Source organism: Oncorhynchus nerka, linkage group LG4 (genome assembly GCF_034236695.1).
Source record: "Oncorhynchus nerka isolate Pitt River linkage group LG4, Oner_Uvic_2.0, whole genome shotgun sequence".
Classification (NCBI taxonomy): domain Eukaryota; kingdom Metazoa; phylum Chordata; class Actinopteri; order Salmoniformes; family Salmonidae; genus Oncorhynchus; species Oncorhynchus nerka.
In genome coordinates, this window is record NC_088399.1 from 3,527,298 (window position 1) to 3,553,111 (window position 25,814).

Below are 25,814 nucleotides of genomic sequence, written 5' to 3' on the forward strand. Positions count from 1 at the left end.
GCGCTTATGTGAACAACAATGAGTTAAACTGCCGACACTTTGGGCGGAACTGCAGACACTCTGGGAGGAACTGCCGACACTCTGGGAGGAACTGCCGACACTCTGGGAGGAACTGCAGACACTCTGGGAGGAACTGCAGACACTCTGGGAGGAACTGCAGACACTCTGGGAGGAACTGCAGATACTCTGGGAGGAACTGCAGACACTCTGGGAGGAACTGCAGACACTCTGGGAGGAACTGCCGACACTCTGGGAGGAACTGCAGACACTCTGGGAGGAACTGCAGACACTCTGGGAGGAACTGCCGACACTCTGGGAGGAACTGCCGACACTCTGGGAGGAACTGCCGACACTCTGGGAGGAACTGCCGACACTCTGGGAGGAACTGCAGACACTCTGGGAGGAACTGCAGACACTCTGGGAGGAACTGCAGACACTCTGGGAGGAACTGCAGACACTCTGGCAGGAACTGCCGACACTCTGGGAGGAACTGCAGACACTCTGGGAGGAACTGCCGACACTCTGGGAGGAACTGCAGACACTCTGGGAGGAACTGCAGACACTCTGGCAGGAACTGCAGACACTCTGGGTGGAACTGCAGACACTCTGGGCGTAAGCACTAAGTACATCTATGTGTCTGAGCCCTTGCATCTTATAAGACGTGATATTGTGTGTACTTGTAATCAATGACTTTATGAAACTGACTTTACATGAAGTCTTATTGTTAACGGTGTGGAACGTTCTAACAAAGACATCTGGATCCCAACATTTAACTAGATACATATTTTATCGTTTAACGGCACAGCAAAAGATATGACAATAATCTCATGCCACAACATTGAAATGTCAGTGAGCTACAACAAGATAAACTCATCTCGTGAATCTCCTGCTTTATACAGAACATCCAAACAAACAGGTGTTGACCTGACTCTTAGGCTGGAGAGAGAACGAACAAATCACATCGGGATGAAAAACAACCGTCACAACGCCTGTTTAGATTACTTACCAACTATATAGTTAAATAAATTAAACACATAGTATCTTATGTAAAAACATAAATTGTAATTATCTCAGCAAAGACAAAACAACAAACCATAAGTAACTGGTTTAGGATGAATTCTCTACCCCCCCCACCAACATCACCATTCATCCACGGAGAGACAAATACATAGCCTGGATCCAGATCTGGTTGTGTTGTCTTGCCAACTCCTAAGGTGACAATGACCATAGGAGCTAGCAAGACAGCACAAGCAGATCAGGGGACCAAGCTATGGGACCAGGATACCAAATACAGGATATGGTGGTTAGTACCAGCTTTAGTCTCAAAAAATACACTGAATCTATTTATAAACGACAACAATAAACAAAACACATTCAACCATTTTCAATTTCATATTTCTAAAATACAATCTAGAATATGTAGATATATACAATTCCCACAGTATTACACTATAACAAAACATATTCTTCAAAAAGTGAAGAAATGGAAGAGCTGTTTGGGTTCTTAATAATATATTCGTTTTTTTGTAAAAATAAAGTACTAAATTAAAGTACTAAAGTACTAAGTACTAAATTAAATGTAAAAAGATCCAGTTTAGACTGATTTGAGCGAATGCGAACTTCCACTTATGTCCGATTTTCACTTGAAGTTAGGATTCACCTCATTGTGTGTTGAAAAAGATGATTCCTTTCCTTCCAGTTTAAGAGCAGGAAGGGTTTTGAACCAGGAACCTCCTGCATTAGTGCTGCAGTCCAGATGAGAGCAGGAGGGTTTTGAACCAGGAACCTCCTGCACTAGATCTGCAGTCCAGATGAGAGCAGGAAGGGTTTGAACCAGTAACCTCCTGCACTAGTTATTCAGGGTCCAGATGTGAACCAACACTGATTACAGTACTAGATCTGTACTAGAGTCCAGATGAGAGCAGGAGGGTTTTGAACCAGGAACCTCCTGCATTAGATCTGCAGTCCAGATGAGAGCAGGAGGGTTTTGAACCAGGAACCTCCTGCATTAGATGTGCAGTCCAGATGTCACCCAACACTGTTAACAGTATACAGAATTACAGTGTTTTTGAAATAGATTGATGAGGGATTTTTCTTCCAGTTTGTGTGTAAAAGTTTAACCAACAACCTCATACTTTAGACTAGAGTTACTACCAGTGTCCAGGTGTGAACCAATACTGTTAACCGTAACCAGATGACAGACAGCGGCGTGGAGGCGGAGCAGCCCGACGACCACCTGTGGTGATTGGTTCTGCCGTGGCCGTAGGCGAGGCCTCTTTCAAGGTCATGGTGGTGAGGCCCTACGGTGACGTAACCGTTGATGATACGCACCCGCGGAGGTGGAGGAGACTGGACTGTGGTGCTGAGAGACAACAGAGACAAGAGGAGTGCATGTTAGATTAAGATTGGATAGGAGTTAGAGGGGTTAGAGGGGTTATTTACCCAGTCAGATATAGAGGAGTTATTAAACCAGTCAGAGGAGTTATTAACCCAGTCAGATATAGAGGAGTTATTAACCCAGTCAGATATAGAGGAGTTATTAACCCAGTCAGATATAGAGGAGTTATTAACCCAGTCAGATATAGAGGAGTTATTAACCCAGTCAGATATAGAGGAGTTATTAACCCAGTCAGATATAGAGGAGTTATTAACCCAGTCAGATATAGAGGAGTTATTAACCCAGTCAGATATAGAGGAGTTATTAACCCAGTCAGATATAGAGGAGTTATTAACCCAGTCAGATATAGAGGAGTTATTTACCCAGTCAGAGGAGTTATTAACCCAGTCAGAGGAGTTATTAACCCAGTCAGATATAGAGGAGTTATTAACCCAGTCAGATATAGAGGGGTTATTTACCCAGTCAGATATAGCGTCTGCTAAATGACTTAAATGTAAATGTAAATGTAGAGGAGTTATTAACCCAGTCAGATATAGAGGAGTTATTAACCCAGTCAGATATAGAGGAGTTATTTACCCAGTCAGATATAGAGGAGTTATTTACCCAGTCAGATATAGAGGAGTTATTTACCCAGTCAGATATCGAGGAGTCATTTACCCAGTCAGATATAGAGGGGTTATTTACCCAGTCAGATATAGAGGAGTTATTAACCCAGTCAGATATAGAGGAGTTATTAACCCAGTCAGATATAGAGGAGTTATTAACCCAGTCAGATATAGAGGAGTTATTAACCCAGTCAGATATAGAGGAGTTATTAACCCAGTCAGATATAGAGGAGTTATTAACCCAGTCAGATATAGAGGAGTTATTTACCCAGTCAGATATAGAGGAGTTATTAACCCAGTCAGATATAGAGGCGTTATTTACCCAGTCAGATATAGAGGAGTTATTAACCCAGTCAGATATAGAGGAGTTATTTACCCAGTCAGATATAGAGGCGTTATTTACCCAGTCAGATATAGAGGAGTTATTAACCCAGTCAGATATAGAGGAGTTATTTACCCAGTCAGATATAGAGGAGTTATTTACCCAGTCAGATATAGAGGCGTTATTAACCCAGTCAGATATAGAGGAGTTATTAACCCAGTCAGATATAGAGGAGTTATTTACCCAGTCAGAGGAGTTATTAACCCAGTCAGAGGAGTTATTAACCCAGTCAGATATAGAGGAGTTATTAACCCAGTCAGATATAGAGGGGTTATTTACCCAGTCAGATATAGCGTCTGCTAAATGACTTAAATGTAAATGTAAATGTAGAGAGGCAGTCAGATATAGAGTTATTAACCCAGTCAGATATAGAGGAGTTATTTACCCAGTCAGATATAGAGGAGTTATTTACCCAGTCAGATATAGAGGAGTTATTTACCCAGTCAGATATCGAGGAGTCATTTACCCAGTCAGATATAGAGGGGTTATTTACCCAGTCAGATATAGAGGAGTTATTAACCCAGTCAGATATAGAGGAGTTATTAACCCAGTCAGATATAGAGGAGTTATTAACCCAGTCAGATATAGAGGAGTTATTAACCCAGTCAGATATAGAGGAGTTATTAACCCAGTCAGATATAGAGGAGTTATTAACCCAGTCAGATATAGAGGAGTTATTTACCCAGTCAGATATAGAGGAGTTATTAACCCAGTCAGATATAGAGGAGTTATTAACCCAGTCAGATATAGAGGGGTTATTAACCCAGTCAGATATAGAGGGATTATTTACCCAGTCAGATATAGAGGAGTTATTAACCCAGTCAGATATAGAGGAGTTATTAACCCAGTCAGATATAGAGGGGTTATTAACCCAGTCAGAGGAGTTATTAACCCAGTCAGATATAGAGGAGTTATTAACCCAGTCAGAGGAGTTATTAACCCAGTCAGATATAGAGGAGTTATTTACCCAGTCAGATATAGAGGGGTTATTTACCCAGTCAGATATAGAGGAGTTATTTACCCAGTCAGATATAGAGGAGTTATTAACCCAGTCAGATATAGAGGAGTTATTAACCCAGTCAGATATAGAGGAGTTATTAACCCAGTCAGATATAGAGGAGTTATTAACCCAGTCAGATATAGAGGGGTTATTAACCCAGTCAGCGGAGTTATTAACCCAGTCAGATATAGAGGAGTTATTAACCCAGTCAGATATAGAGGAGTTATTAACCCAGTCAGATATAGAGGAGTTATTAACCCAGTTAGATATAGAGGAGTTATTAACCCAGTCAGATATAGAGGAGTTATTTACCCAGTCAGATATAGAGGGGTTATTTACCCAGTCAGATATAGAGGGATTATTTACCCAGTCAGATATAGAGGAGTTATTAACCCAGTCAGATATAGAGGAGTTATTAACCCAGTCAGATATAGAGGAGTTATTAACCCAGTCAGATATAGAGGAGTTATTAACCCAGTCGGATATAGAGGAGTTATTAACCCAGTCAGATATAGAGGAGTTATTAACCCAGTCAGATATAGAGGAGTTATTTACCCAGTCAGATATAGAGGGGTTATTTACCCAGTCAGATATAGAGGGATTATTTACTCAGTCAGATATAGAGGAGTTATTAACCCAGTCAGATATAGAGGAGTTATTAACCCAGTCAGATATAGAGGAGTTATTAACCCAGTCAGATATAGAGGAGTTATTAACCCAGTCAGATATAGAGGAGTTATTTACCCAGTCAGATATAGAGGAGTTATTAACCCAGTCAGATATAGAGGAGTTATTAACCCAGTCAGATATAGAGGGGTTATTAACCCAGTCAGATATAGAGGGATTATTTACCCAGTCAGATATAGAGGAGTTATTAACCCAGTCAGATATAGAGGAGTTATTAAACCAGTCAGATATAGAGGGGTTATTAACCCAGTCAGAGGAGTTATTAACCCAGTCAGATATAGAGGAGTTATTAACCCAGTCAGATATAGAGGAGTTATTAACCCAGTCAGATATAGAGGAGTTATTAACCCAGTCAGATATAGAGGAGTTATTAACCCAGTCAGATATAGAGGAGTTATTTACCCAGTCAGATATAGAGGAGTTATTTACCCAGTCAGATATAGAGGGGTTATTTACCCAGTCAGATATAGAGGGATTATTTACCCAGTCAGATATAGAGGAGTTATTAACCCAGTCAGATATAGAGGAGTTATTAACCCAGTCAAACAAGTTATTAACCCAGTCAGATATAGAGGAGTTATTAACCCAGTCAGATATAGAGGAGTTATTAACCCAGTCAAACAAGTTATTAACCCAGTCAGATATAGAGGAGTTATTAACCCAGTCAGATATAGAGGAGTTATTAACCCAGTCAGATATAGAGGGGTTATTAACCCAGTCAGATATAGAGGGATTATTTACCCAGTCAGATATAGAGGAGTTATTAACCCAGTCAGATATAGAGGAGTTATTAACCCAGTCAGATATAGAGGGGTTATTAACCCAGTCAGAGGAGTTATTAACCCAGTCAGATATAGAGGAGTTATTAACCCAGTCAGATATAGAGGAGTTATTAACCCAGTCAAACAAGTTATTAACCCAGTCAGATATAGAGGAGTTATTAACCCAGTCAGATATAGAGGAGTTATTAACCCAGTCAGACGAGTTATTAACCCAGTCAGATATAGAGGAGTTATTAACCCAGTCAGATATAGAGGAGTTATTTACCCAGTCAGATATAGAGGAGTTATTATCCCAGTCAGATATAGAGGAGTTATTAACCCAGTCAGATATAGAGGAGTTATTAACCCAGTCAGATATAGAGGGGTTATTTACCCAGTCAGATATAGAGGAATTATTAACCCAGTCAGATATAGAGGAGTTATTAACCCAGTCAGATATAGAGGAGTTATTAACCCAGTCAGATATAGAGGAGTTATTAACCCAGTCAGATATAGAGGAGTTATTTACCCAGTCAGAGGAGTTATTAACCCAGTCAGAGGAGTTATTAACCCAGTCAGATATAGAGGAGTTATTAACCCAGTCAGATATAGAGGGGTTATTTACCCAGTCAGATATAGCGTCTGCTAAATGACTTAAATGTAAATGTAAATGTAGAGGAGTTATTAACCCAGTCAGATATAGAGGAGTTATTTACCCAGTCAGATATAGAGGAGTTATTTACCCAGTCAGATATAGAGGAGTTATTTACCCAGTCAGATATCGAGGAGTCATTTACCCAGTCAGATATAGAGGGGTTATTTACCCAGTCAGATATAGAGGAGTTATTAACCCAGTCAGATATAGAGGAGTTATTAACCCAGTCAGATATAGAGGAGTTATTAACCCAGTCAGATATAGAGGAGTTATTAACCCAGTCAGATATAGAGGAGTTATTTACCCAGTCAGATATAGAGGCGTTATTAACCCAGTCAGATATAGAGGAGTTATTAACCCAGTCAGATATAGAGGAGTTATTAACCCAGTCAGATATAGAGGGGTTATTAACCCAGTCAGATATAGAGGGATTATTTACCCAGTCAGATATAGAGGAGTTATTAACCCAGTCAGATATAGAGGAGTTATTAACCCAGTCAGATATAGAGGGGTTATTAACCCAGTCAGAGGAGTTATTAACCCAGTCAGATATAGAGGAGTTATTAACCCAGTCAGAGGAGTTATTAACCCAGTCAGATATAGAGGAGTTATTTACCCAGTCAGATATAGAGGGGTTATTTACCCAGTCAGATATAGAGGAGTTATTTACCCAGTCAGATATAGAGGAGTTATTAACCCAGTCAGATATAGAGGAGTTATTAACCCAGTCAGATATAGAGGAGTTATTAACCCAGTCAGATATAGAGGGGTTATTAACCCAGTCAGAGGAGTTATTAACCCAGTCAGATATAGAGGAGTTATTAACCCAGTCAGATATAGAGGAGTTATTAACCCAGTCAGATATAGAGGAGTTATTAACCCAGTCAGATATAGAGGAGTTATTTACCCAGTCAGATATAGAGGGGTTATTTACCCAGTCAGATATAGAGGGATTATTTACCCAGTCAGATATAGAGGAGTTATTAACCCAGTCAGATATAGAGGAGTTATTAACCCAGTCAGATATAGAGGAGTTATTAACCCAGTCAGATATAGAGGAGTTATTAACCCAGTCAGATATAGAGGAGTTATTAAGAGAGTTATTAAGAGAATTCCAGAACCTTAGAACCTAGTTTTTCAGAACTCTGGAAATCATCAGCCTGATCAGGATGAATCCAGAAACAAATGACAGAAGATTGTAAAGCATGCCAGTCTCTTTGATGTACGCCTGTTAGATCCAGGAACTAAGTACGGGCTTATTGGGACTCTGCCAATCACAACAAACGGACAGGTTCCTCCGCCTGCCACTATTGGTAGAGAGAAACTCAGCTCTGTAACTACCTCCCATTAGTAAAGAAAATAGAAAAAACGGTTGAATTCTAAACTGGAATGAAATTAACGAGCAATGTTTCAATTGAGGTTGTGATTTGACAATTTTGGTACTTATTGAGGACTGAACTGGTGACATGGTGAAGGCATACTGGGCCAGAAGTCAGCAGGCCTGTGATGACTAGGATTTAGTCGCAAATTGCACCATATTCCCTAGATAGTGCACCAGGGCCCATAGTCATACGAAGCCATTTGGGGAGGGCAATGACAAACTGACCAGAGGCATAATTTACCTAGCATATATAATTAGGCTTTTTTCATCACTGGGCATATGTTAGTAGTTAATAATATTGACTTTTCATTGATTGTCCTTGGTTACAAGAGCCAGCTGTCTCTCTTGGATATAACCTAGCCCTGAATTTGCTGCTTATTTTAGAAAGGTACATTCAGAATAGTTATTCATTTTGTTTTCTGCTGTGTTTGATTGCCGGGAATACTGACTGAGCCTATAAGCGGGCATGAGTCCCAAATAGAACCCTATTTCCTAATATAGTGCACTACTTTTGACCAGAGCCCTATGGTCATTCCAGGCCCACTCTGGTTAAAAGTAGTGCACTGTATAGGGAACAGGGTGGCATTTGGGATGGATCTCGGGTTTATTTTAGTTGAACCTGCGTTTACAAAGCAGAGCCAGTGAACTCAGGAGGGTGAAGTATAATCAGGTCTGACATGTCTGCATGTGGCCACGCATCAAATCAACCAGAGAGACCTTCCTCTGTACTCCCCAACACTGGAAACACAGTGTACAATGCTCTGTTTAGAGGAAAACTCAGCAGGCTACCTTCCTGAATATTAACCATACTGTACCATTTTAAAACATTTTTCTCAGACATAATATACAAACGTCTGAAGTTGACTTTTGGGGGAAATGTATTTAGAAACATCCATGTTATTTTCTTTCCAGGACTAAAAAGACCTTTCAATTCACATTTCCATTGAGCTTTTCAGTCCAAGTTTAGGAAACTGGCCTTCTAGCTATAAATATACCAAACAGTCAGTCAAAGAATCAACCAAGTAACAAGTGTGTGGCTATTCTTCACGGCAAATTCAACAATAGTCTCTTTGTGATCATATTCGAATTTCCCCGCCAAAAAAGAGGATCATATTTTCGTCACTAAGGTCTCTTGCCGGTAGCTACAACCTTACACAACGTATTTCCTTTCCTCCACAACACTGAACCAGGAGAGAACCCGTCTAGAAGGAGGTATCTGTGATGTGATATGACGGGTGGCTGTGCCTGCAGGGTCTCTGTCAGTTAGAGGGTAGATCCTGTAGACAGAGCAGCTATAACTGCCCAGACTTGAGCACGAAAGTGATACCTACCTGGTGCCCTTTGAACCCCTTGAACTGTCTTGACATTTACCTGACACGTGAATTCAATACTTCTCTCTCCATGCCCTTCCCCATTCTTAGGACCATACATCATCATAAACTACTGCCAGCTACCACCCATAGTCATTTAATATATACCATTTAGCTGAAGCTCTTAGCCAAAGTGACTTCCAATTTTTATTTTTATTTAACCGGGCAAGTCAGTTAATTAAGAACAAATTCTTAATTAAAATGACGGCCTACCTAGGAACAGTGGGTTAACTGCCTTGTTCAGGGGCAGAATGACAGATTTGTACCTTGTCAGCTCAGGGATTCGATCTAGCAACCTTTCGGTTACTGGCCCAACACTCTAACCACTAGGCTACCTGCCGCCCACAATACAGTGAGTACATACATTTAACATGTGTACATGTTCTCTGTGGGAATTGAACCCACAACTTTGGGTACATAACGTCACACTGTTATCAACCGAGTCACACAGGACCGGTACACATTGTTCTGGTAGAACTATCAACAGTACACAGTGATACACAACAACGGCTCCTCTCTCACCTCTCCTCGATGCGAACCCAGAGGTCATTAAACTGTCTGTTTCTCTGATGTTTCCTCTGTTTGTTACGTCGTTTCTTCTTCAGCTTGCGGTCCATCGTGTCCATCAGCTCCAGGCTAGGGGAGTGACGAGGTATGTTGGGTAGTGGGTTGTCCTGCAGAGGGTGCTGTTGCTCCTCGTCGTGGAATTCGTGGAGGAACGGCTCCAGGTAAGGGGACTCATCCGGGTTCTGACCCGGAGAATGACCCGTCTGGTCGGTAGAGGATTTCGATCGACTGTGGTGATGGAGAGAGTAATGTTAGAAATAGAGAACAATTGATCATCCAAATGCCTTTGGATTTAACATCTGAACAGATAGAAACATTCAAATGCCTTTTGGATTTAACATCTGAACTGCTGACACCAGCTTCCAATGCCTGGAAAATACTACATTATGACCAAACAGGGGATTGTAGTCAGGGAGCAGGGTTGGTGCTTGGGGCGGGGGGGGGAGATTATAGCAAAATGTGTAGAATTTGAGTAAATTTGCTTTAAAAGAGCAACATTTTTCACTTAGCATCATGGAAAAATATTAACAAAAGCGATGAGCTATAAATCAGAAAAACAATCTATCCATGGCACCATGGCAAAAAAAAAAGTGTCGAATTTCAGGAAATTAGATTTAAAAACGGCAACATTTTCTCTGTGCTTCATGCCCCCAAATGCAGTCGTCCGGCCCTGATCGTTAGCTCCTCCACTGGTGAAAAACACGTACGGGGAATGTGTCCTTCTGAAGCCTTACAGGAGAATCACAGGAATGATTCTTCAGACACATCGGATGAATCATTGGTCCATCATTCAAACAAAACGCTAAACGGACTCGGCTTCAAATCCTTTATCAAACGTTACATAAATCTGTTGGAGATAAACGGGTCAAAACCACAAATCCACTTTGTTGTCGCATATTTGCAATGGGATATTTACGATCCCTCCAGACATTCAGTTTCTCCTCCGATCTCCAGTCCCATTCATTTCAGAAAAAAATGTGAAGTGTGTGAAGTGTGTGTGTGAAGTGTGTGTGTGTGAAGTGTGTGAAGTGTGTGTGTGTGTGTGTGTGTGTGTGTGTGTATGTGTGAAGTGTGTGTGTGTGTGTGTGTGTGTATGTGTGAAGTGTGTGTGTGTGTGTGTGTGTGTGTGTGTGTGTGTGTGTGTGTGTGTGTGTGTGTATGTGTGAAGTGTGTGTGTGTATGTGTGTGTGTGTGTGTGTGAAGTGTGTGTGTGAAGTGTGTGTGTGAAGTGTGTGTGTGAAGTGTGTGAAGTGTGTGTGTGAAGTGTGTGAAGTGGTTGTGTGAAGTGTGTGTGTGAAGTGTGTGTGTGAAGTGTGTGTATGTGTGAAGTGTGTGTATGAAGTGTGTGTATGTGTGTGTGTGAAGTGTGTGTGTGAAGTGTGTGTATGTGTGTGTGTGAAGTGTGTGTGTGAAGTGTGTGTGAAGTGTGTGTGTGTGTGTGTGTAAAAAGGGAGATATAGAGATAGAGAGAGAGAGACTAACAGAGAGAGAGAGAGAGAGAGAGAGAGAGAGAGACTAACAGAGAGAGAGAGATAGAGAGAGAGAGACTGACAGAGAGAGAGAGAGAGAGAGAGAGACTAACAGAGAGAGAGAGAGAGAGAGAGAGACTAACAGAGAGAGAGAGAGAGAGAGAGAGACTAACAGAGAGAGAGAGAGAGAGAGAGACTAACAGAGAGAGAGAGAGAGAGACTAACAGAGAGAGAGAGAGAGAGAGACTAACAGAGAGAGAGAGAGAGAGAGAGAGAGACTAACAGAGAGAGAGAGAGAGAGAGAGACTAACAGAGAGAGAGAGAGAGAGAGACTAACAGAGAGAGAGAGAGAGAGAGAGAGAGAGAGAGAGAGAAAGAGACTAACAGAGAGAGAGAGAGAGAGAGAAAGAGACTAACAGAGAGAGAGTGAAAGAGAGAGAGAGAGAGAGAGAGAGAGAGAGTGGAGACTAACAGAGAGAGAGTGAAAGAGAGAGAGAGAGAGAGAGAGATAGAGAGACTAACAGAGAGAGAGAGAGATATAGAGATAGAGAGACTAACAGAGAGAGAGAGAGAGAGAGAGAGAGAGAGAGAGAGAAAGAGACTAACAGAGAGAGAGAGAGAGAGAGAGAGAGAGAGACTAACAGAGAGAGAGAGAGAGAGAGAGACTAACAGAGAGAGAGTGAAAGAGAGAAAGCTCAGATGACATTCAGGAGGACATGCAGTATCTAACATTTTAACTTGTGATAAGGGGATTCTTTTTCCTAGGGTGAAACCCTATCTTCACCATCTCATCTCATCTCCGCTCTACGTGTGTCTGGGATTTAGAATCTGTGTGGGCCTGTCGTGGGGAGTAGTTAGGGTTAGAGATATAATCCATACAGCTATGTGGTGGTGGTGAGGTTAGAGACAGGACGGAGATCCATATGCAGCTGACAGGAGAGACGAAGCAAGAGATTCAACTGATCACCAAAAAGAGATTGCCACCCAGGGAGTCTGGACAAGCAGACAGGAGAAGACAGGAAAGAGATCGTCACCCAGGGAGACTGGACAAGCAGACAGGAGAAGATAGGAAAGAGATCGTCACCCAGGGAGACTGGACAAGCAGACAGGAGAAGACAGGAAAGAGATCGTCACCCAGGGAGACTGGACAAGCAGACAGGAGAAGATAGGAAAGAGATCGTCACCCAGGGAGACTGGACAAGCAGACAGGAGAAGACAGGAAAGAGATCGTCACCCAGGGAGACTGGACAAGCAGACAGGAGAAGACAGGAAAGAGATCGTCACCCAGGGAGACTGGACAAGCAGACAGGAGAAGACAGGAAAGAGATCGTCACCCAGGGAGACTGGACAAGCAGACAGGAGAAGACAGGCCTACACAATGCTTCGCTTGCACTTTATAACACAGCATATACAGTTCCAGTGAAAAGTTTGTACACACCTACTCAATCAAAGGCTTTTCTTTATTGGTACTATGTTCTACATTGCAGAAGAAGACATCAAAACTATGAAATAACACATATGGAATCATGTAGTAACCAAAAAAGTGTTAAACAAATCCAAATATATTTTATATTATAGATTCTTCAAAGTAGCCACCATTTGCCTTGATGGCAACTTTGCACACTTTTGGTATTCTCTCAACCAGTTTCACCTGGAATACTTTTCCAACAGTCTTGAATGAGTTCCCACATATGCTGAGCACTTGTTGGCTGCTTTTCCTTCACTCTGCGGTGCAATTAATCCCAAACCATGTCAATTGGGTCGAGGTCAGGTGATTGTGGAGGCCAGGTCATCTGATGCAGCACTCCATCACTCTCCTTCTTGGTCAAATAGCCCTTACACAGCCTGGAGGTGTGTTGGGTCATTGTCCTGTTGAAAAACAAATAATGGTCCCACTAAGCGCAAACCAGATTGGATGGTGTATCGCTGCAGAATGCTGTGGTAGCCATGCTGGTTAAGTGTGCCTTGAAATCTAAATAAATCACAGACAGTGTCACCAGCAAAGCATCCCCACACCATCACACCTCCTCCTCCATGCTTCACGGTGGGAACCACATATGCGGAGATCATATGTTCAACTACTCTGCATCTCACAAAGACACGGCGGTAGGAACCCCAAAATATCAAATTTGGACTCGTCAGACCAAAGGACAGATATCCAGCAGTCTAATGTCCATTGGTCTAATGTCCATTGGTCTAATGTCCATTGCTTGTGTTTCTTGGCCCAAGCAAGTTTCTTCTTATTATTGGTGTCCTTTAGTAGTGATTTCTTTGCAGCAATTCCACCATGAAGGCCTGATTCACACAGTCTCCTCTGAACAGTTGATGTTGAGATGTGTCTGTTACTTGAACTCTGTGAAGCATTTATTTGGGCAGCAATTTCCGAGACTGGGACACTCTAATGAACTTATCCTCTACAGCAGACGGAACTCTGGGTCTTCCATTGGTCTATTTGTCTGTTGCCAGGTCGTTTTGTTTTCGTGAAACCTACCCGAACAGAACTGTTTATTTTAAGCTTTGCTACCAGCCGGGAATCTGAAAATCTGTTTCACCTGTCTTTGTGCTTGTCTCCACCCCCCTCCAGGTGTCGCCCATCTTCCCCATTATCCCCAGTGTATTTATACCTGTGTTCTCTGTTTGTCTGTTGCCAGTTCGTCTTGTCGCGTCAAGTTTACCAGCTGTTTTTTCCCCTCTACCCCGGCTTCATGTTAGTTCATTGTTTCTAGTTCTGGCGGTTTTGTAAATAAACATTTGTTACTTTGAACTGTCTGCATCTGGGTCTTATCCTGAGGTCTGATAGCAAATCACCAAATCATTCAACACAATCTACACTGAACAAAAGTATAAACACAACATGCAATATTTTCTAAGATTTTACCGAGTTACAGTTCATGAGGAATTCAGTCAATTCAAATGACTGGGAATACATATATGCATCTGTTGGCCACAGATACCTTACACAAAATGGGCCTCGGGATCTCATCACGGGATTTTGGTGCATTCAAATTGTCAGTACAGAGACATGATTACCACCTGTCACTATGTACCACCAGTCACTATATGGGGCGGCAGGGTAGCCTAGTGGTTAGAGCGTTGGACTAGTAACCGAAAGGTTGCAAGTTCAAACCCCCGAGCTGACAAGGTACAAATCTGTCGTTCTGCCCCTGAACAGGCAGTTAACCCACTGTTCCTAGGCCGTCATTGAAAATAAGAATTTGTTCTTAACTGACTTTCCTAGTTAAATAAAGGTTAAAAAAATAAATATATATATATATACACCATCAGTCACTATATACCAGTCACTATGTACCACCAGTCACTATATACCATCACCAGTCACTATCCACCACCAGTCACTATTTACCACCAGTCACTATGTACCACCAGCCACAGCCACTATGTACCACCAGTCACTATATACCACCAGTCACTATGTACCACCAGTCACTATATACCACCACCAGTCACTATTTACCACCAGTCACTATGTACCACCAGCCACTATGTACCACCAGTCACTATATACCACCAGTCACTATGTACCACCAGTCAATATGTACCACCAGTCACTATATACCACCAGTCACTATATACCACCAGTCACTATGTACCACCAGTCAATATGTACCACCAGTCACTATATGCCACCAGTCACTATATGCCACCAGTCACTATGTACCACCAGTCACTATATACCACCAGTCACTATATACCCCCAGCCAATATATACCACCAGTCACTATGTACCACCAGTCACTATGTACCACCAGTCACTATATACCACCAGTCACTATGTACCACCAGTCACTATGTACCACCAGTCTGACGTGTCACAACCATCATTTGAAGACAAATGGGAACTGAACAAAATAGGTCTAATCATGTCATTGATGTTCAGGTCGGAAAGATGGAGCCCGAGAAAGATGCCAGAGTTTCCGACTTGGAATTCAAAGTTGGATGACCGTTTTGGATGTTGGATGAATATTTTCCCAGTCGGACCTCGTTTTTTCCCAGTTATATTGAATGTGGCATAGCCACTAGTCTGAACATTCAGAACCTTCTGTCAATTACAACAGAGTACGAGCAGCGCAAATCAACATTTCAACTCCATGTGTGGAGTGGAGGAGCTGTGTGGAGTGGAGGAGCTGTGTAGAGAGGGAGGAGCTGTGTAGAGTGGAGGAGCTGTGTGGAGTGGAGGAGCTGTGTGGAGTGGAGGAGCTGTGTAGAGTGGAGGAGCTGTGTAGAGTGGAGGAGCTGTGGAGGAGCTGTGTAGAGTGGAGGAGCTGTGTGGAGTGGAGGAGCTGTGTGGAGTGGAGGAGCTGTGTAGAGAGGGAGCAGCTGTGTAGAGTGGAGGAGCTATGTGGAGTGGAGGAGCTGTGTAGAGTGGAGCAGCTGTGTAGAGTGGAGGAGCTGTGTGGAGTGGAGGAGCTGTGTGGATTGGAGGAGCTGTGTGGAGTGGAGGAGCTGTGTAGAGTGGAGGAGCTGTGTGGAGTGGAGGAGCTGTGTGGAGTGGAGGAGCTGTGTGGAGTGGAGGAGCTGTGTAGAGTGGAGGAGCTGTGTAGAGTGGAGGAGCTGTGTGGAGTGGAGGAGCTGTGTGGAGTGGGAGGAGCTGTGTGGAGTGGAGGAGCTGTGTGGAGTGGAGGAGCTGTGTGGAGTGGAGGAGCTGTGTGGAGTGGAGGAGCTGTGTAGAGTGGAGGAGCTGTGTAGAGTGGAGCAGCTGTGTAGAGTGGGAGGAGCTGTGTGGAGTGGAGGAGCTGTGTGGAGTGGAGGAGCTGTGTGGAGTGGAGGAGCTGTGTGGAGTGGAGGAGCTGTGTAGAGAGGGAGCAGCTGTGTAGAGTGGAGGAGCTGTGTGGAGTGGAGGAGCTGTGTGGATTGGAGGAGCTGTGTGGAGTGGAGGAGCTGTGTGGAGTGGAGGAGCTGTGTAGAGTGGAGGAGCTGTGTGGAGTGGAGGAGCTGTGTGGAGTGGAGGAGCTGTGTAGAGTGGAGGAGCTGTGTGGAGTGGAGGAGCTGTGTGGAGTGGAGGAGCTGTGTAGAGAGGGAGCAGCTGTGTAGAGTGGAGGAGCTGTGTGGAGTGGAGGAGCTGTGTGGAGTGGAGGAGCTGTGTAGAGTGGAGGAGCTGTGTAGAGTGGAGGAGCTGTGTGGAGTGGAGGAGCTGTGTAGAGTGGAGGAGCTGTGTGGAGTGGAGGAGCTGTGTGGAGTGGAGGAGCTGTGTGGAGTGGAGGTGGAGGAGCTGTGTGGAGTGGAGGAGCTGTGTAGAGTGGAGGAGCTGTGTGGAGTGGAGGAGCTGTGTGGAGTGGAGGAGCTGTGTAGAGTGGAGGAGCTGTGTAGAGTGGAGGAGCTGTGTGGAGTGGAGGAGCTGTGTAGAGAGGGAGCAGCTGTGTAGAGTGGAGGAGCTGTGTAGAGTGGAGGAGCTGTGTGGAGTGGAGGAGCTGTGTGGAGTGGAGGAGCTGTGTAGAGAGGGAGCAGCTGTGTAGAGTGGAGGAGCTGTGTAGAGTGGAGGAGCTGTGTGGAGTGGAGGAGCTGTGTAGAGTGGAGGAGCTGTGTGGAGTGGAGGAGCTGTGTAGAGAGGGAGCAGCTGTGTAGAGTGGAGGAGCTGTGTAGAGTGGAGGAGCTGTGTAGAGTGGAGGAGCTGTGTGGAGTGGAGGAGCTGTGTAGAGTGGAGGAGCTGTGTAGAGTGGAGGAGCTGTGTGGAGTGGAGGAGCTGTGTAGAGTGGAGGAGCTGTGTAGAGTGGAGGAGCTGTGTGGAGTGGAGGAGCTGTGTAGAGTGGAGGAGCTGTGTGGAGTGGAGGAGCTGTGTGGAGTGGAGGAGCTGTGTAGAGTGGAGGAGCTGTGTGGAGTGGAGGAGCTGTGTGGAGTGGAGGAGCTGTGTGGAGTGGAGGAGCTGTGTAGAGTGGAGGAGCTGTGTGGAGTGGAGGAGCTGTATGGAGTGGAGGAGCTGTGTAGAGTGGAGGAGCTGTGTGGAGTGGAGGAGCTGTGTGGAGTGGAGGAGCTGTGTGGAGTGGAGGTGGAGGAGCTGTGTGGAGTGGAGGAGCTGTGTAGATTGGAGGAGCTGTGTAGAGTGGAGGAGCTGTGTGGAGTGGAGGAGCTGTGTAGAGAGGGAGCAGCTGTGTAGAGTGGAGGAGCTGTGTGGAGTGGAGGAGCTGTGTAGAGTGGAGGAGCTGTGTGGAGTGGAGGAGCTGTGTGGAGTGGAGGAGCTGTGTGGAGTGGAGGAGCTGTGTAGAGAGGGAGCAGCTGTGTAGAGTGGAGGAGCTGTGTGGAGTGGAGGAGCTGTGTAGAGTGGAGGAGCTGTGTGGAGTGGAGGAGCTGTGTGGAGTGGAGGTGGAGGAGCTGTGTAGTCTAACCTACTGCTCTGAACACACAGTCCATTCAGCCTGTAAATGTTTGAATTTACAAGAACCCTTGGGATGTTCTGCAGTTGATTATGTGGATAAGGCCTGTTCGGGCTACGGGGCTTTAGAGCTTTTTGGTCATTTTACCCACAATGAGGAATTTGTACGCAGTGTAACAAAACAACTACAAATTGTCAAATATTTCACAATGACCAATGAGGAATTGACTGGGCTGGCAGGTAGCCAGGCGGAGTGTTGGGGGCAGCAACCCGAAAGCTTGTTGGTTCGAATCTCCGAGGGGACTAGATGAAAAAACTGTCAGTGTGCCTTTGAGCAAGGCACTTAACCCTAATTACTCCTGTAAGTCGCTCTGGATAAGAATGTCGACTAAATGTAAAAATGAGGTCACGTTGTTTTTGCCCTTTGTTATAATCTGTACAATATAATTGTAGTGTGTATAATTTGTAGTAATTATTTAGTCTGTGCATTAATGTGTTCTGTATAATTATAATGTGTATACTAACATGTATAATGTGTATACTAACATGTATAATGTGTATACTAACATGTATAATGTGTACACTAACCTGTATAATGTGTATACTAACCTGTATAATGTGTATAATGTGTATACTAACCTGTATAATGTGTATACTAACCTGTATAATGTGTATAATGTGTATACTAACATGTATAATGTGTATACTAACATGTATAATGTGTATACTAACATGTATAATGTGTATACTAACATGTATAATGTGTACACTAACCTGTATAATGTGTATACTACCATGTATAATGTGTATACTACCATGTATAATGTGTATACTAACATGTATAATGTGTATACTAACATGTATAATGTGTATACTAACCTGTATAATGTGTATACTAACATGTATAATGTGTATAATGTGTATACTAACATGTATAATGTGTATACTAACATGTATAATGTGTATACTAACATGTATAATGTGTATACTACCATGTATAATGTGTATACTAACCTGTATAATGTGTATAATGTATACTAACATGTATAATGTGTATACTAACCTGTATAATGTGTATAATGTATACTAACATGTATAATGTGTATACTAACCTGTATAATGTGTATAATGTATACTACCATGTATAATGTGTATACTAACCTGTATAATGTGTATAATGTATACTAACATGTATAATGTGTATACTACCATGTATAATGTGTATACTAACCTGTATAATGTGTATACTACCATGTATAATGTGTATACTAACCTGTATAATGTGTATAATGTATACTACCATGTATAATGTGTATACTAACCTGTATAATGTGTATAATGTATACTAACATGTATAATGTGTATACTAACATGTATAATGTGTATACTAACCTGTATAATGTGTATACTAACATGTATAATGTGTATAATGTGTATACTAACCTGTATAATGTGTATACTACCATGTATAATGTGTATACTACCATGTATAATGTCTATACTAACCTGTATAATGTCTACACTAACCTGTATAATGTCTATACTAACATGTATAATGTGTATACTAACATGTATAATGTGTATACTAACATGTATAATGTGTATACTAACCTGTATAATGTGTATACTAACCTGTATAATGTGTATACTAACATGTATAATGTGTATACTAACCTGTATAATGTGTATAGTATAATGTGTATACTAACATGTATAATGTGTATAATGTGTATACTAACATGTATAATGTGTATACTAACCTGTATAATGTGTATACTAACATGTATAATGTGTATACTAACATGTATAATGTGTATACTAACCTGTATAATGTGTATAGTATAATGTGTATACTAACATGTATAATGTGTATAATGTGTATACTAACATGTATAATGTGTATACTAACATGTATAATGTGTATACTAACATGTATAATGTGTATACTAACCTGTATAATGTGTATACTAACATGTATAATGTGTATACTAACATGTATAATGTGTATACTAACCTGTATAATGTGTATAGTATAATGTGTATACTAACATGTATAATGTGTATAATGTGTATACTAACATGTATAATGTGTATACTAACATGTATAATGTGTATACTAACATGTATAATGTGTATACTAACCTGTATAATGTGTATACTAACATGTATAATGTGTATACTAACATGTATAATGTGTATACTAACCTGTATAATGTGTATAGTATAATGTGTATACTAACATGTATAATGTGTATAATGTGTATACTAACATGTATAATGTGTATACTAACATGTATAATGTGTATACTACCATGTATAATGTGTACACTAACCTGTATAATGTCTACACTAACCTGTATAATGTGTATACTAACCTGTATAATGTGTATACTACCATGTATAATGTGTACACTAACATGTATAATGTGTATACTAACATGTATAATGTGTATACTAACATGTATAATGTGTATACTAACATGTATAATGTGTACACTAACCTGTATAATGTCTACACTAACCTGTATAATGTGCATATTAATGTGCAGGGATTATTTATCCCTGACGCTATGAGGGTGTATAAGGGTGTGTAAGAGTGTATAAAGGTGTGTAAGGGTGTATAAGTGTGTATAAGGGTGTATAAAGGTGTATAAGGGTGTATAAGGGTGTATAAAGGTGTATAAGGGTGTATAAGGGTGTATAAGGGTGTATAAGGGTGTATAAGGGTGTAAAGGTGTATAGGGGTGTAAAGGTGTATAAAGTTGTATAAGGGTGTAAAGGTGTATAAGGGTGTATATGGGTGTATAAAGGTGTATAAGGGTGTATAAAGGTGTATAAGGGTGTATAAGGTGTATATGGGTGTATAAGGGTGTATAAAGGTGTATAAGGTTGTGTAAGGTGTATAAAGGTGTATAAGGGTGTATAAGGGTGTAAAGGTGTATAGGGGTGTAAAGGTGTATAAGGTTGTGTAAGGTGTATAAAGGTGTGTAAGGGTGTGTAAGGGTGTATAAAGGTGTATAAGGGTGTATAAAGGTGTGTAAGAGTGTAAAGGTGTATAAGAGTGTAAAGGTGTATAAGAGTGTAAAGGTGTATAAGGGTGTAAAATGTTTATACGGGTGCATATGGGTGTATAAAGGTGTGTAAGGGTGTATACGGGTGTATAAGGGTGTATACGGCTGTATAAGGGTGTGTAAGGGTGTATATAAGATGGTAAAGGTGTACAAGGGTGTATATTAGGCTATGTACTACCTACATAGCCTAATGTTCCCCATGTCTACATAAGTCTACATACTGCCTACATAGCCTAATGTTCCCCATGTCTACATGAGTCTACATACTGCCTACATAGTCTAATGTTCCCCATGTCTACATAAGTCTACATACTGCCTACATAGTCTAATGTTCCCCATGTCTACATAAGTCTACATACTGCCTACATAGCCTAATGTTCCCCATGTCTACATAAGTCTACATACTGCCTACATAGCTTAATGTTCCCCATGTCTACATAAGTCTACATACTGCCTACATAGTCTAATGTTCCCCATGTCTACATAAGTCTACATACTGCCTACATAGTCTAATGTTCCCCATGTCTACATAAGTCTACATACTACCTACATAGCCTAATGTCCCCCATGTCTACATAAGTCTACATACTGCCTACATAGCCTAATGTTCCCCATGTCTACATACTGCCTACATAGCCTAATGTTCCCCATGTCTACATGAGTCTACATACTGCCTACATAGTCTAATGTTCCCCATGTCTACATAAGTCTACATACTGCCTACATAGTCTAATGTTCCCCATGTCTACATAAGTCTACATACTGCCTACATAGCCTAATGTTCCCCATGTCTACATAAGTCTACATACTGCCTACATAGCTTAATGTTCCCCATGTCTACATAAGTCTACATACTGCCTACATAGCCTAATGTTCCCCATGTCTACATAAGTCTACATACTGCCTACATAGTCTAATGTTCCCCATGTCTACATAAGTCTACATACTGCCTACATAGTCTAATGTTCCCCATGTCTACATAAGTCTACATACTGCCTACATAGTCTAATGTTCCCCATGTCTTTATAAGTCTACATACTGCCTACATAGTCTAATGTTCCCCATGTCTACATACTGCCTACATAGTCTAATGTTCCCCATGTCTACATAAGTCTACATACTGCCTACATAGCCTAATGTTCCCCATGTCTTTATAAGTCTACATACTGCCTACATAGCCTAATGTTCCCCAAGTCTACATACTGCCTACATAGCCTAATGTTCCCCATGTCTACATAAGTCTACATACTGCCTACATAGCCTAATGTTCCCCATGTCTACATAAGTCTACATACTGCCTACATAGCCTAATGTTCCCCATGTCTACATAAGTCTACATACTGCCTACATAGCCTAATGTTCCCCATGTCTACATAAGTCTACATACTGCCTACATAGTCTAATGTTCCCCATTTCTACATAAGTCTACATACTGCCTACCTAGCCTAATGTTCCCCATGTCTACATAAGTCTACATACTGCCTACATAGCCTAATGTTCCCCATGTCTACATAAGTCTACATACTGCCTACATAGCCTAATGTTCCCCATGTCTACATAAGTCTACATACTGCCTACATAGCCTAATGTTCCCCATGTCTACATAAGTCTACATACTGCCTACATAGCTTAATGTTCCCCATGTCTACATAAGTCTACATACTGCCTACATAGCCTAATGTTCCCCATGTCTACATAAGTCTACATACTGCCTACATAGCTTAATGTTCCCCATGTCTACATAAGTCTACATACTGCCTACATAGCCTAATGTTCCCCATGTCTACATAAGTCTACATACTGCCTACATAGCCTAATGTTCCCCATGTCTACATAAGTCTACATACTGCCTACATAGCCTAATGTTCCCCATGTATACATAAGTCTACATACTGCCTACATAGCCTAATGTTCCCCATGTCTACATAAGTCTACATACTGCCTACATAGCCTAATGTTCCCCATGTCTACATGAGTCTACATACTGCCTACATAGTCTAATGTTCCCCATGTCTACATAAGTCTACATACTGCCTACATAGTCTAATGTTCCCCATGTCTACATAAGTCTACATACTGCCTACATAGCCTAATGTTCCCCATGTCTACATAAGTCTACATACTGCCTACATAGCTTAATGTTCCCCATGTCTACATAAGTCTACATACTGCCTACATAGTCTAATGTTCCCCATGTCTACATAAGTCTACATACTGCCTACATAGTCTAATGTTCCCCATGTCTACATAAGTCTACATACTACCTACATAGCCTAATGTTCCCCATGTCTACATAAGTCTACATACTGCCTACATAGCCTAATGTTCCCCATGTCTACATACTGCCTACATAGCCTAATGTTCCCCATGTCTACATGAGTCTACATACTGCCTACATAGTCTAATGTTCCCCATGTCTACATAAGTCTACATACTGCCTACATAGTCTAATGTTCCCCATGTCTACATAAGTCTACATACTGCCTACATCGCCTAATGTTCCCCATGTCTACATAAGTCTACATACTGCCTACATAGCTTAATGTTCCCCATGTCTACATAAGTCTACATACTGCCTACATAGCCTAATGTTCCCCATGTCTACATAAGTCTACATACTGCCTACATAGTCTAATGTTCCCCATGTCTACATAAGTCTACATACTGCCTACATAGCCTAATGTTCCCCATGTCTACATAAGTCTACATACTGCCTACATAGTCTAATGTTCCCCATTTCTACATAAGTCTACATACTGCCTACCTAGCCTAATGTTCCCCATGTCTACATAAGTCTACATACTGCCTACATAGTCTAATGTTCCCCATGTCTACATAAGTCTACATACTGCCTACATAGCCTAATGTTCCCCATGTCTACATAAGTCTACATACTGCCTACATAGTCTAATGTTCCCCATGTCTACATAAGTCTACATACTGCCTACATAGTCTAATGTTCCCCATGTCTTTATAAGTCTACATACTGCCTACATAGTCTAATGTTCCCCATGTCTACATACTGCCTACATAGTCTAATGTTCCCCATGTCTACATAAGTCTACATACTGCCTACATAGTCTAATGTTCCCCATGTCTACATAAGTCTACATACTGCCTACATAGCCTAATGTTCCCCATGTCTTTATAAGTCTACATACTGCCTACATAGCCTAATGTTCCCCAAGTCTACATACTGCCTACATAGCCTAATGTTCCCCATGTCTACATAAGTCTACATACTGCCTACATAGCCTAATGTTCCCCATGTCTACATAAGTCTACATACTGCCTACATAGCCTAATGTTCCCCATGTCTACATAAGTCTACATACTGCCTACATAGCCTAATGTTCCCCATGTCTACATAAGTCTACATACTGCCTACATAGTCTAATGTTCCCCATTTCTACATAAGTCTACATACTGCCTACCTAGCCTAATGTTCCCCATGTCTACATAAGTCTACATACTGCCTACATAGCCTAATGTTCCCCATGTCTACATAAGTCTACATACTGCCTACATAGCCTAATGTTCCCCATGTCTACATAAGTCTACATACTGCCTACATAGCCTAATGTTCCCCATGTCTACATAAGTCTACATACTGCCTACATAGCTTAATGTTCCCCATGTCTACATAAGTCTACATACTGCCTACATAGCCTAATGTTCCCCATGTCTACATAAGTCTACATACTGCCTACATAGCTTAATGTTCCCCATGTCTACATAAGTCTACATACTGCCTACATAGCCTAATGTTCCCCATGTCTACATAAGTCTACATACTGCCTACATAGCCTAATGTTCCCCATGTCTACATAAGTCTACATACTGCCTACATAGCCTAATGTTCCCCATGTATACATAAGTCTACATACTGCCTACATAGCCTAATGTTCCCCATGTCTACATAAGTCTACATACTGCCTACATAGCCTAATGTTCCCCATGTCTACATAAGTCTACATACTACCTACATAGTCTAATGTTCCCCATGTCTACATACTGCCTACATAGCCTAATGTTCCCCATGTCTACATAAGTCTATATACTGCCTACATAGCCTAATGTTCCCCATGTCTACATAAGTCTATATATTGCCTACATAGCCTAATGTTCCCCATGTCTACATAAGTCTATATTAGGGGGTATTAATAAGGGTTCATTGTAATGTAATAATGAGCTGTAGGAATATGAATATTTTAGCAGAGAATGAGTTAAATAAAAGGGGTAATTGCGGCAGAATTTTCAGATGATTTGCAGACAACATTTTTCAAAACAGTCAGAGCAGAACGGAGCAGACATCTGGTTCTGGTTCACGGGTGGAATTACACCAACTAGGAGAAGTGTGCATACTGGGAAATTATTTCCAATTGAAATCCAGTTGGTGAAACAGAGAGACAAAAATAAAGAAATCCCACGCAGGCCTCAGGGGGTTGGCTGCAGTATGAATCACACAGGCCTCGGGGTTGGCTGCAGTATGAATCACACAGGCCTCGGGGTTGGTTGCAGTATGAATCACACAGGCCTCAGGGGGTTGGTTGCAGTATGATTCACACAGGCCTCAGGGCGTTGGCTGCAGTATGAATCACACAGGCCTCGGGGTTGGCTGCAGTATGAATCACACAGGCCTCGGGGTTGGCTGCAGTATGAATCACACAGGCCTCGGGGTTGGCTGCAGTATGAATCACACAGGCCTCTGGAGGTTGGCTGCAGTATGAATCACACAGGCCTCGGGGTTGGCTGCAGTATGAATCACACAGGCCTCAGGGGGTTGGCTGCAGTATGAATCACACAGGCCTCAGGGGGTTGGCTGCAGTATGAATCACACAGGCCTCAGGGGGTTGGCTGCAGTATGAATCATACAGGCCTCTGTACATCTCTCTGTATATCTGTATATATATCCAGAGAGAGAGGAAGGAGGGGTGGTCGGAGGGAGAGGAAGGAGGAGTAGTCAAGAAAGAGAGGAGGGGTAGTCACAGAGCGAGAGAGGGAGGAGGGATAGTCAGAGGGAGAGAGGGGTAGTCAGAGAGAGAGAGAAGATGGATAGTCAGAGGGAGAGAGAGAGAGAGAGCGAGAGAGAAAGGAGGGGTAGTCAGAGAGAGAGAGAGAGAGAAAGGATGGGTAGTCA

At 42.1% G+C, this 25,814-nt stretch overlaps 1 protein-coding gene across 1 annotated transcript in view; it reads right to left on the bottom strand.

The window, feature by feature from the left end:
- Positions 1-1,130: 1,130 nt before the first annotated feature.
- Positions 1,131-25,814, bottom strand: part of LOC115123093 (metalloprotease TIKI1-like) — a 172,260-nt gene continuing 147,576 nt past the window's right edge. The window contains exons 6-7 of the mRNA XM_065017152.1: positions 9,762-10,034; positions 1,131-2,362 (exon numbers count right to left, since the gene is read on the bottom strand). Of these exons, the coding sequence (XP_064873224.1) occupies positions 2,137-2,362; positions 9,762-10,034 (499 nt within the window). The 3' untranslated portion in view covers positions 1,131-2,136. The remainder of the gene's footprint in view (positions 2,363-9,761; positions 10,035-25,814) is intronic.